This window comes from Carcharhinus amblyrhynchos, chromosome 8 (assembly GCF_965287045.1).
Source record: "Carcharhinus amblyrhynchos chromosome 8, sCarAmb.v2.hapA, whole genome shotgun sequence".
NCBI lineage: Eukaryota > Metazoa > Chordata > Chondrichthyes > Carcharhiniformes > Carcharhinidae > Carcharhinus > Carcharhinus amblyrhynchos.
Genome location: NC_137331.1, coordinates 54,198,499 through 54,210,840, shown reverse-complemented (window position 1 = coordinate 54,210,840; position 12,342 = coordinate 54,198,499). Strand labels below are relative to the sequence as shown.

At 37.1% G+C, this 12,342-nt stretch overlaps 1 protein-coding gene across 6 annotated transcripts in view; it reads left to right on the top strand.

The window, feature by feature from the left end:
* LOC145346612 (ATP-binding cassette sub-family C member 8-like) overlaps positions 1 to 12,342 on the top strand; it is a 212,764-nt gene that overhangs the window by 147,274 nt on the left and 53,148 nt on the right. For all 6 annotated transcript variants that reach the window (XM_080194086.1, XM_080194087.1, XM_080194084.1 and 3 more), the window contains 3 exons: positions 1,804 to 1,865; positions 4,273 to 4,429; positions 11,415 to 11,520. In XM_080194086.1, the coding sequence (XP_080050212.1) occupies positions 1,804 to 1,865; positions 4,273 to 4,429; positions 11,415 to 11,520 (325 nt within the window). The remainder of the gene's footprint in view (positions 1 to 1,803; positions 1,866 to 4,272; positions 4,430 to 11,414; positions 11,521 to 12,342) is intronic.

The following is a 12,342-nucleotide window of genomic DNA, read 5'->3' as shown; positions in this document are numbered from 1 at the left end:
ACTGGGGGAAACAAAGCCTTTTTATGGCACTAGCTACTGTATACTGGGAAATTTAAAGTCCCTACAGAGAAAAGTGTGTAAAGTAGGTAGGTGAGGGGGTAGAATGGATCAAGGAGTAGATAGTTAAGGGAGTAATTGAGTGCTCGGGTAGGGTTTTATGGGGGGAGGACACGTGGGTCGAGAGGGTAGCCAGGGAGGGGTTTGAAAGGTTTGTCAAGGGGAGTTTGAGGTTAATCAGGTAGCCAGGGTGTGGAGTGGGGCATTTGGATGGTCGGAGATAGAATGGATTAGGTCAGGGTGGATGGGTTTAGCTGAGAGGGTTAGTGTAATAGTCAGGGATTAGAAAGTATTTGCAGGGATTGCAATCTGGTCAGGGTGTCAGGGGCATCAGTAGTGTAGTTACACTGGAGTCAGAACTGGTTTTAAATCCTTCTAACTTTCCCTAAGTAACTATTCTGGTATCGATACCTTTCAAAGTTTCTGCTTTACCTCACTTTTTTCAATTGGCTCCACATACAGGACATTTGCCTAATGGAAGTTGAAAATTCCAGTGGATTCCTTCTGTTGGCAATTCCGAGCAGTCCCCAAATGCATCTTCTGGAGGACAATCATTTGGGAGACTGGTGCCTATGTGATTTTAGACTGGCATTTCTTGTGTTATTTGGTTTTCTTTTACTTCAGTGTTACATATTACATGGTTACATTTAGCTTTTCATTTGGAGTTTCACAGCAGCTTTTGAGAGGATAATATAATCAAATTGATGATGAAGTGATATTTCCCTATTCATTAATTTTCATTGTTAGCGCTCCCATTTTCAAATGTTAACTTGTCACTGATGAATGGTTCTTGAGTTGATCACTGGTTACCCTTTTGTCCCCTGTTCCAATCAGTCTGGGCAATGCATGTTTAAGCTTATTTATTGGTATCACAAGCAGGCTTACGTTAACGCTGCATTGAAGTTACTGTGAAAATCCCCTCATTGACATACTCCCAGTGCCTGTTCAGAAACTCTGAGGGAGAATTTAGCATGGCTAATGTACATAACCAGCACATCATTTGAACTGTGGGTGGAAACCAGAACAATTGGAGGAAACCCACTTGGACGCTGGGAGAATGTGCAGACTCCACACAGACAGTGACCCAGCTGGGAATTGAATCCGCGTTCTTGCCACTGCAAGATAGCAATGCTAACCACCGTGTCAGGCATTAGCAAGCTATTTGACCACTGAGGGTGAGAGAACAGAGAAAGGGCAAAACCAGATCTTTTGCTCACCCAAAATCCTTATCCATCAGCAGAATTTGCTAGACTACAATCAGGAGCAGAACTTAAACTAATTTCACCTTCTCTAACTTGGAGCATTAGGAGAATATTATCCCCCCGACATCCACTCCAAATAGCTATAGCAGTGAGATCAGCTAATCCAGAGACTGAGTCAAAATTGGGTATACCCTGAGCTATACAGATAAACTATACGCTGAATAAATTTTGAGTGATCAGGACATCCCCTAATAAGTTTAATACTTAATCTTTCACCAGCACATAATATATATTTCTTTTCCGTGATCATCGAAGGTGATCTGATTGCTTTTTACTTTGAAGCTAGCGCAAAGAATTGCAAATCAGCCAGTGACTTGCAATTAAAGTGATATTGCTTTCACCTCAAGTTGCTAGCTATTTAGCAAATTAGTAATGGTATACATCATTTAGAAACCATTGTATTTCCAGGAAAATCTAGCCCCAAATGTTTTACTTTGGTCTGTATTGTGTTACTAGAAACAATAGTTCTGATTTTTTTTTTCAGGGTATTAATCTGAGTGGTGGGCAGAAACAACGTGTTAGTGTCGCACGGGCTCTATATTCAAGGTAGAGATACATTTTTTCAGTTTGCGGATTGTGGTGACAGATGTTTGATATAAGGGATGATTTCCACAATTGTAAGCTTCCATTGTGGAACAGCACCTATTTGGAAATTGTAGGCCCATAGCGCCTGATTTTCTATCCATTTATTTAAATAAAAAATTAATGGACCTACGATTTCCAGGACCATGCTCCTGATTATGGAAATCTAATTGAAATCCAGGAGGAATCTTTAATACTGCAGTGTTCTGAGTTGTATAAAAAGCTTTATTCTGTGATTGTACAAATTCAATCACTTTTTTAATGGACCCCTTGAAAGTTAGTAGCTGTTGATAATTCTAGAAATGGAAGCCATTTGGAGATGTTCACTTGAACCACATTATTCATGAAATTTTTTTTTACACAACCGTGGTGATCTCGTGTAGCTGGAATCACAGTCTATTTGCATTTTTTAGAATAGCTGCTTTTGAGAGAAATTTCCAGAAAATAGCACTTACCAAGCACATGCTCCCATCATAAGTATCAAAAAAAATTTCAAACATCCTAAAAATTATTGTTTTCATCATTTTCACAAAGGGGCTGCTTGTGAAAGAAAATCATTTTGTGTATATTTGGATAAATCTATGGAACAAGCTAATTTGAGAGGCAGTATGGAGAATAGAAAATGCTGATTCATTCAAGAGCAAATTTGATGATTTCTTTCAGATAACATCTTGGGATACGTTTTATGAATATTTATGGTTGACCAATGATGAGTGTAGCATACTTGGGAGGAATAGGTGACTTTGGACCTAGGTGTCCCAAAGATTTCTAACAATAGGATTTCCTTACCTTGTGTTTGGTTCTGTTACAGACTTAAGTGATAAAGTTGATTGCTATTATTGTTGTATCATGTGCCAGGATTGTAGAAGACAAACTTGGTTTTCTCATCTAGCAGTTCTTATTATCATTACTTTTAATGGTTTTATTTGCATTTTTGTAGTGCCTTTGAAACAAAACGCCTCATAACATTTCGTACAAAAAGTTAAAACTTCTCCTTAGAGTGGAGACAGTTAGACATTTAATAAAGATGTTCAAAAATTTGAACGATTTTGATAGAATCAGATAGGAGAAACTGTTCTCGTTGGCAATCGGGTATTAACCAGAGAATACAGATTTAACATAACTAGCAAAAGAATCAGAGGGTTTTGTTGCAAAAAACACTCCCTGAAATAGTATTGGAAATGATTCCAGAAGGAAATTGGATCTATAATGGAAAGGCAATGAATAAAGAAAAGATGCATGGGATTAATAGATAATTTCCAGGCTCCTGTGGACTGAATGGCTGCCTCCTGTGCCATTTAATTCTACTATTCTATGGACTTGCATTTTAAAATGTAGTGACTAGCATGAAGCCTATTAGAAAAGATGCCATTGCAATAGTCATTCTCTCGCATGCAATGCTGTTTCATATAACTGTTATTCTTTTCATATAATAATTAAATGTGGAATCATAAATTATATTTAAAATAAGAAATATATAATTAGAAACACTTTAAAGCGAAAATATGTGATTCCAGCTGCAAAATATTAATATAGAATAATAGGAAAATACAAAATAAAGAAGAGTTGAGCTGATTCCATAAAGTTCAAAAAGGAATGTTTGTGTTGTATTAATATTCAATTCCATGTGAAGTGTGATTTTCTCAGATGTTAATCTGGAATAAAACATACATAGCAGGTCAGTAATGAAAACAAAACAGTGTTTTATGTTTAAAGCCTCCATCAGAATTAGAGGAGCTAGACTCTTTACAAAATTCAAGAAAAGAAAGAGGAAAGGGTACAAGAACATGCAAAACTGAAAGTTAATAAGCAGACTTCATTCAGCAGTGCGTGACAGTTATTTTGCACAACTTTAAGAAAGATTGAAAAAAATCATTATATAGAAAGATTCATTAAGCTTTCCCTCATTCAATTTCTCATTCTTCTCATAGCAAGTGTGCCTTTCTTGGACATCATAGACTTTCAACTTCAACTTATGTGCAAGATTTGATGAGATTTTATTTTACTGGGTAATACAAGGGCATGTTAAACTTAATGAGTATTTTCACAATAATAATCAACTGATCATAAACCTGTGAAATATCTTGAAAAAGCTGTCCCCTGTAAGTACCGTTTTAATGTTTTACTTTGGCATCACCAAAGATGCAATCGTGATTTACAAACAATATTTTGCCGAGATTGTTCAAAATTATCTTTAAAATTTCAGCATGCTTTCTGAGCAACTTGTGCCATTCTGAAGATGAAATGGTCAAAGTTGTATTATGATCCTTTTTACTGAAATTTTGAATTGCATTGAAGGCTTTGGGATTCTATATGACTGGATACCTATAATATACACTTCCTGAATCATTCTACCTTTAATTTAATTTAGATGCTCTGTTGTAATACTGGACGATCCTTTATCAGCCCTGGATGCCCATGTGGGAAGTCATGTCTTCCACCAAGGGATCATGGGGATGTTAAAGAAAGAAAACAGAACAACCATCTTTGTAACACACAAACTGGAATATGCTGAAGAAGCTGACTATGTACGTAAGATATTTTGATGAATTAATTTTTAAGACATCAGCACACTTTCTAAATGACTTATATGATTCCTGTGGGCAGCATATGTATTGTTTTTGTGAGAAACCTTCAGTTAATAAATTCTATTAGGGCTGTGGTGTCTCAGCAACCTTTTTTATCTTTTTTTTCAGTACCATAGATAATTCCTTAGCTCAGTGTTTGGGTGAGTAGCCTGCTTCCAACTCTCTGCCCATTTTAGAGACAGCTACTAATAGATGTACAAGGATATTACTGATGTAATAATCATACTCTCCCTGCTTACCATTTCTCCCTGTGCCCAAACTCTGCTCAATGCTTTACCAAAGCTCATCATTTCCCATCCCCCTGCTTCACAGCATATTGCTTTGATAAATAGGTTTGCTATACTTGTGTGCTCATAATATTAAAATCATTACTAATATAGGCATAATTCCAAAACTCATTGCAAATTAAAGGAAAAAGTAACCCAGTGGCTGGGTAAGCATTCCTACAACAAATATCCATTCAACCTTTAACATAATTTAAAAACTTCAATGTTTATCTTCCAAATCCCAAGCTGATATCCTTCCTAAATTGTCCTCCATTGGCTCATTCCACTTCCTCATTTTATTTGTTCTTTTTGATGAAAATTATCTCTAGGAAAATAGTTTATCAGCTTTTACCTGAATGGTTGTGCTACTCAGTTGCTTCTGTGCTGTGTGATCGTTTGACCAATATATCTGATGAATCATAACTTCCTCTTACTCAGTGTTGGAAAGGTCAGAACCATTGGCATTGAGCTAATACAATGGATTACAAAACTTAAGTATTTTATGCAATAATGATCACCTGATCATCTGGCTGTGAAATATTGTGAAAAATTTTCGCTCCCTTATTGCTGATTCCATCCCCCTTCCTGGTTACTGTCCTGAGCTTAATTGGAACTGTTCATATCTTAAAGTTGTCACACAGATACCTTTACGACTCCATTTTTCATCCTTCATGGAAACTACTTACAACCATTTCCATGACACTGTCCACCTTTATTCAATCTTCAATTTCTTTACTGTTGAACTCCTTAAATATGTCTTATCATTTCCAGACTTAACTGCTCAAGATCTTCCCTCATTGTCTTGCTATGCTTCACTTTCCATAAGCTCCAAACTGTCCAAATCTTTGCCAAACCTATCCCATCAACATATCCAATCCTATCATGCATTAAGTCTAACTCACCTATCATGTCACTCTCCTTGTACTAAGAATGGAGTCCTGTTTTTCAACATAAATTTAAAATAATCAGTCTTGTTTTAATTCTTTCTGTGACTTTGTCAGTCCTTGCTCTGTAATCACGTTAAGCCCAGTATCATCTCTGTTGCCTCAACCATACAGTTCGGATTTCCTTCCTTATAATATCATTTTTTCCAACATAAACCTTCTGAAAATGTATTTATGTAAGCCCCTTCAGCTAATTTGCTCCTTCTTTGTTTAGTGTCCATACTTATGATCGTCTATAATATGCCTTAAACAGGAATTAGACTTTTTAGCTCCTTGAGTCTGTCCTGCCATTCAATTAGCTCATTACTGACTGTACCTCCATTTATCACCTTTTTCGCATATTCGTTAATCCCGTTTTGAACAAATACTCACCAATCTCTGTCATGGGCAAATTTAATCTGGCCAGGATTGACAGACTTTTGGGGCAGCAAGTTCCAGATTTCCAAAGCTTCTTTTATTTGTAAACCTATTTCCATGTGAAAGGGTTAAAAATCTCTCAAGTTTAAAAATTACATAAGCTACAAGCTAAACTTCAGTCTCACACAGGGAAAGCTAGGTGCAAATGACAGATTTTGAGTAAAGTAAGCCCAGATAAGACTCGAGGACTATCTAATCAAATGATGTGTAGCTGTAGTTCATGTCTGCACATTAGAACAAGGTGTGGAGATGCTGGCGTTGGACTGGGGTAAACACAGTAAGAAGTCTCACAACACCAGGTTACATCCAACCAGTTTATTTGATAGTAAACCGACAAGCTTTCGGAAACACTGTTCCTTCCAAAAGCTTGTGGGTTTACTATCAAATAAACTGGTTGGACTTTAACCTGGTGTTGTGAGACTTCTTGCCATTAGAACAAGGAATAATGGAAAGGGAGGTTGAGATACCATTGGTCAGAGATATAGTTATCATTTCTTGATGATATAACATGCATAAGTTTAATTGGACATTATATCTTTATGAATGCATAATGTAACCATAACTATGATTGGATCAAGATAACTGCTATTCTGTTATTGGCAAATGCTAATTACTTGCAATCAAAGCTGAGTCTTTAATTGCATTTGTATTTCTGACTTTTTCGCTCTGAATTCCCTGAATGTACATTCAGGGTCCTGTAGCTAGCTATAGTTTATTAAATCAATCGTATTGATTTAATCAACTGTGCAAACTTTCCTGGTATTCTGCTATCAAAGTTAAACTCTTGCTTGTCCAGTCCTCCACACTCAGTATAACTTAGGATGCATTTGATGCCTAAATTAAATTTTTTTTGTTGATTCTTCCCCCACTCTCAGTCAGACACACACATTTGATGTCTAAGTTAAACTCTTGCTTGTTGATTCTCTCCCACTCAGTCACACTCTGGGTACATTTGGATTTTGACAGCAGTCAGAGACAAAAAGAAGCCTTCATGTAAACAAAAGTCAAAGTCTTCCCGTTTTCACTTTCCCAACCACTCTGTTACTTTGGCTACTTGACGAGAATGACAATTTTTAAATACAACAAGAAAACCATCATAGCAGCCCCTAACACCATGTTTCACTCCTGAATATTCAAGCTCTAGTTTTACGAATATGCTCCAAAACAAAAAAAATAGTGGAAATACTCAGCAGGTCAGGTAGCATCTGTGGAGAAAAAAAGGGTTAATATTTGAGGTTGATGATCTTGGAAAAGTTAGAAATATTATTTGTTTTATAGCAAGTGAAAAGGAGGAAGAAAAACAAAAGGGAACATCTGGAATAGGAAGACAGGGGAGTTTAAATGACAGAAATTTCTGACTTATGGCCAAATTTGATGGGAAAAGAAACAAAATCTATTTGGAGAAGATGTAAATCATGGAAGGATGAACAGCTGCAATCCAAAATTAGAAACAAGAAAAAGATGAGAGTAAACACAATCTGCAAAGAAAAAGTTACAAAATGGAGGTCAAGGTCACAGTTCAAAATTGTTGAACTCAATGTTGAGTTCAGAAGGCTGAAAACTCAAAAGATGAGGTGCTATTCCTCAAGCTTACATTGAACTTTGGACTACTGCAAGGAAGTCCAGGACAGAGGGGTCAGTGTGAGAGCAAAGTGGAGAATTAAAAATGGCAGACAACTGGTAACTTAGGGTCACATTTGCAGACTGAACAAAAGTGTTCTGAAAGATGGTCATCCAATCTGTGTTTCATCACTCCAGATTAAAGCTGACTGCATTGTGAGCAACAGATATAGTCTTCTAAAATGAAAGTACAGATTAATTGTTGCTTCACTTGAAGGAGTGTTTGGGGTCTTGAATGATGAGAGAAGTGAAAAAGTAGGTGTTGAATCTCTTGTGCTTCCCTGGAAAGGTGCTGAAGGAAGGTGATTGAGGAAGGGACCAGGGTGTCACAGAAGGAGTAATTGCTTTGAAATTCTGAAAAGGGGCAGGAAAGAGCAGATGTGTTTGATGGTTGTGTCATGCTTGAGATGGTGGAAATGAGGGATGATGGTCTGACAGACATGATTGAGGATGCTGTTAGACAAGGTTGGCATGGGATTTGGGGGGTGGGGGGTGTATTTCTCAGTTGAGGACTCTGATATATCTTTACTCCTCAACTGAGGATATCGCCCTCCTAAAACCAGCCCCCCACCCCCCCTGTTGACTGGGCACACAACCATGTCATTAGCATTTCCCACGCTTAGTTTCTCACTCCTTTCCCTCTACTCCTTGTAGGAAACATATTGGATTTGCCTTGTCTTCACCTTCCATCCCTCCAGCCTAGGATTATCCTCTGTCATTTCTGCCATCTCCAGTATGACACCAGCACCAAACACATCCCCTTTCAGCATTCCAAAGGGATGATTGCCTCCTTTCACATCTCCTCCAGACACAAATTTTATTTCCTTACTAATTCCATAGCTCTCATCTTTCGACCTATAGACCTTCACTTCTGTTCTTTTCCTCTTTCTCTTACTTTAAACCTAAAATCTATTACATTTCTAACTTTCCCAGTTCCAAAAAAAAACATCAACCTGAAATGTTAACTGTGTTACCATCTCCCAGATTTTGCCTCAGTCACCCTCAACAGCTCTTCCACTCCCACAGTGTCTTTGCATGCAAGGTTAGGAGATGCAAAACCTTTCACGTGCTTGTCATCTGGGCCCAAGCAGTCCTTCCAGGTTAACAGTTTTATATCACTTACAATTCACTGATCACAATACTTTACACTTGAATAATTCAAAGCAGATTGGGTGGTTATTTAGTGGAATACCTCCTTTCAGTCTGAGGAGAAGAGGAGAGCATGCCAGAAGCAACAGCAGACATACCAAAAAATGAGATGCCAAACAATGAAAATACAACACAGGATTTCAGGCATGCTATACAATGGGATGTGATAGGCAAAGGTAGGCAATCTCACTAATACCAGTCTTCAATCAATTCGATACACTTCACATGATATCAAGAAATAATTGACAGCACTGGATACAGTAAAGGCTATAAGCCCTGACAACACCAAGAAGTAACGCTCAAAACCTGTGCTCTGGAAATAATTGTAGTCCTATTCAGGCTGTTCCGGTACAGCTACAACACTGGCATCTACCTGACAGTATGTAAAGCTGCCTGAGTATGTATGTCAAGATGTGGAGATGCCGGCATTGGAGTGGGGTAAAACTTGGGTTCATGTTACACTATCTGTAAGCCTCACGATGCTCGTGACTTGCCAGGACTTGTAAAACCTCACTAACTGTCCTGGCTGAAGATAATACATCTCTTTAACCTTTGCTTAACCTTCTCTCCATTCACATTGTCTGTACCTTTAAAACGTGATTACCTGTAAAGACTCGCATTCAAACCATTATTTTGTAAATTGAATTTGTGTCTTTATATGCCATTTGTGAACAGAATTCTCACTTACCTGACGAAGGGGCAGCGCTTCAAATGCTAGTGGCTTTTGCTACCAAATAAACCTGTTGGACTTCTTACTAAGTATGTATAGACTATAAAAAACAGGACAAATCCAATTCAGTCAATTCCCACTCCATCAGTCTATTCGCAATCATCAGCAAAGTGACAGAAGGTTTTGTTTCCTGTACTATTAAGCAGTGCTTACCAAGCAATAACCTACTCATAGATGCTTAGTTTGGGTTCAGTCAGAGACACTTAGATCCAGCTCCCATTACAGCCTTGGGCCAAGAATGATCAAAATAACTGAATTCAAGGGATGAAGTGAGAGTGTCCTTGAATTTGGTGAAATACTCTTGTCAGAGTTACTGAAGTTCCAATAATACTGAAGAAATTCAATACCATCCAGGGCAAATCAGCCCACTTACTAGCACCTCATTCACCACCTTAAGTATTCATTCCCTCCATAATTGGCACAAAAGTAGCAGCAGTGTATATCATATACAAGATGCAGCGTAGCAACTTGTCAAGCCTCTTTCGACAACACCTTCCAAACATCATTGAGTCGAAGTGTTTAAATTCTTTTCCTTAGAGCACTGTGTACATCTATCACTAAATTGACTGTTCAAAAAGGCAGCTCACCACCATCGTCTTGAGGGAATTAGGTATGGGTAACCAGGGAAGGGCATTAAATGTTGGCCTTGCCAGTAATGCTCATATCGCAAATAATCTTTAAATAGCCTGATCCAGAACTTCGTGGCCGCCTATCAGTTTAATGCTCCGCCTTGTCTCGCACTGACCTTTTTGTCCTTGGACTCTGGGCTCCAGTGAAGCTCAACATAGGCTTGAGGAAAGATGCCTCATCTTTAGTTTAGGCGTTTTGTAGCCTTTCTGATTCAAAATTGATGTAAAAAATGTCTAACCTACTTTCAACTCCCATTTTGTTTCATTTTTCCTTGAATATTTCAGCTTTATACTAGTTTTTCCCTTGTTTTTGCTTTCAGATGACAGCTGTTCATCCTTTTACCATTCACACCTGCTCCAAACAGATTTTCTTTTACTTGTTGCATTACAACCTCCTTTGGCCCGACACCAATGCTTTTGTCACTTAATCTCACTCATCTTCCAATCTATCATGTAAGTCTTTTCTGTTCTTTGTCCTAGGCATCTTCTTTTGTTTGCTTACAATTTATTACATTTCTAATTTTTCCCATTTCAAATGAAAGGTCATTGCTCTGAAACGTTAACTCGATTTTACTCTCTCCTTAGATGCTGCCTGACTTGCTGAGTATTTCAAATATTTTCATTCAAATTTCAGATTTTCAGCATTTACAGTATTGCTTTTACTTTATAAATATGTTTCTTTGTACTGGACTCCTCCAGGAGGTTAAAAGTGACTATTGTGTTTATTAAAGTAATTGTGTGGTATTATACGTGCACATACTGGGGAGAGAAATATAGGATGTACTTTGCACTTAATATACCAAAAGGATTAGTTGAGGCAAATAGCATGGATGAATTTATGGACAAGCTATGTAACCACGTGAAAGAGAAAGGAATAGAAGGGTATATTGATTGCGTTAGATAAAGAAGGGTGGGAGGAGGGTCATGTGGAATGTAAACACCGCAGGGACATGTTAGGGCTAATGGCCTGTTTTTTGAGCTGTAATACTTTGTAACTTTGTAATATATTTCTTCTCCCCAGCTTTCCTTCTCATTTTTATTTTTTTAAATGAGTGGAATCTAAATTCTGGTTAACAAAAGTTTAATGTTAGTCTAATTACAACAAATTAATTGTAATAAATATATATTTAAATATACAATCTTCTATATACTGTGATCTACTTGTTTTAGATAATTGTAATGCAGGATGGGAAGATTGAAATCCAGGGTACCTACCAGGACATCTCTAAACAAAATCCAAATCTGATAAAAGCTTGGAAAAACCTGACGGCAAAAGGTTTGTATTCCAGGATAAAATGTATTAAATATTATTGTACTTCCAGTGTTTCAAAAGTAAAACCTATTGTCAAGAGGATGTTACCAGAAATCCACTACCTGAACTAATATGGAAATATGAGCTGTACACACTTATCTTTACAGTGTAATATATATATCCCATTTCTAACAAATCCATTCTCACTTTGGAATTACTTTTTAAAATCTTTGTTCTGCTTATTACATTATTAATAAATATAAAAAGTAATATGGATATATAATACCTACTACCTATTTCCACAAATTTCTAACTACAGGAGTTCTGAGCAAATGAGTGCTTAAACAACAATTTTTGAGAACCTCATAAGATGGACCTTTCCTAATAATATATCCATGTTGAAAGTCATGCAGCTGCTGTGCATCACCAGCACACATTTTTCTTACTCCTGTCATACCTTTTGAGGAATGTTTTGTGTTTCAACATTTATAATGAGAAATCCATGTGTTGAAGTCAAGAGTCACCTAATTGTTTCTTTGCATTTTTTCAGAACGTAAACTGGAGCCTGAGTTCTTAACATTTTAATATCATCTAGTCTCTCATTTAAAATATTAACATATGTTATTTTTCTATTTTGACACACAGACAGCATTTCCTTAGCAGTTAGAAAGCAAAACAATAGTAACTACCCTCTGAAATGGATTAGTAAAGCCGCTTAGTTAAAGCATAATCAGGGATAGGCAACAAATGCTGGCTTTGCTAGTGACCCCCATGAAAGGATAAAGAAAAAGTACAAGTTTTTTGTTAATAAAATGTTTCAATTTAAAGATTATAGCGGAAATCTCC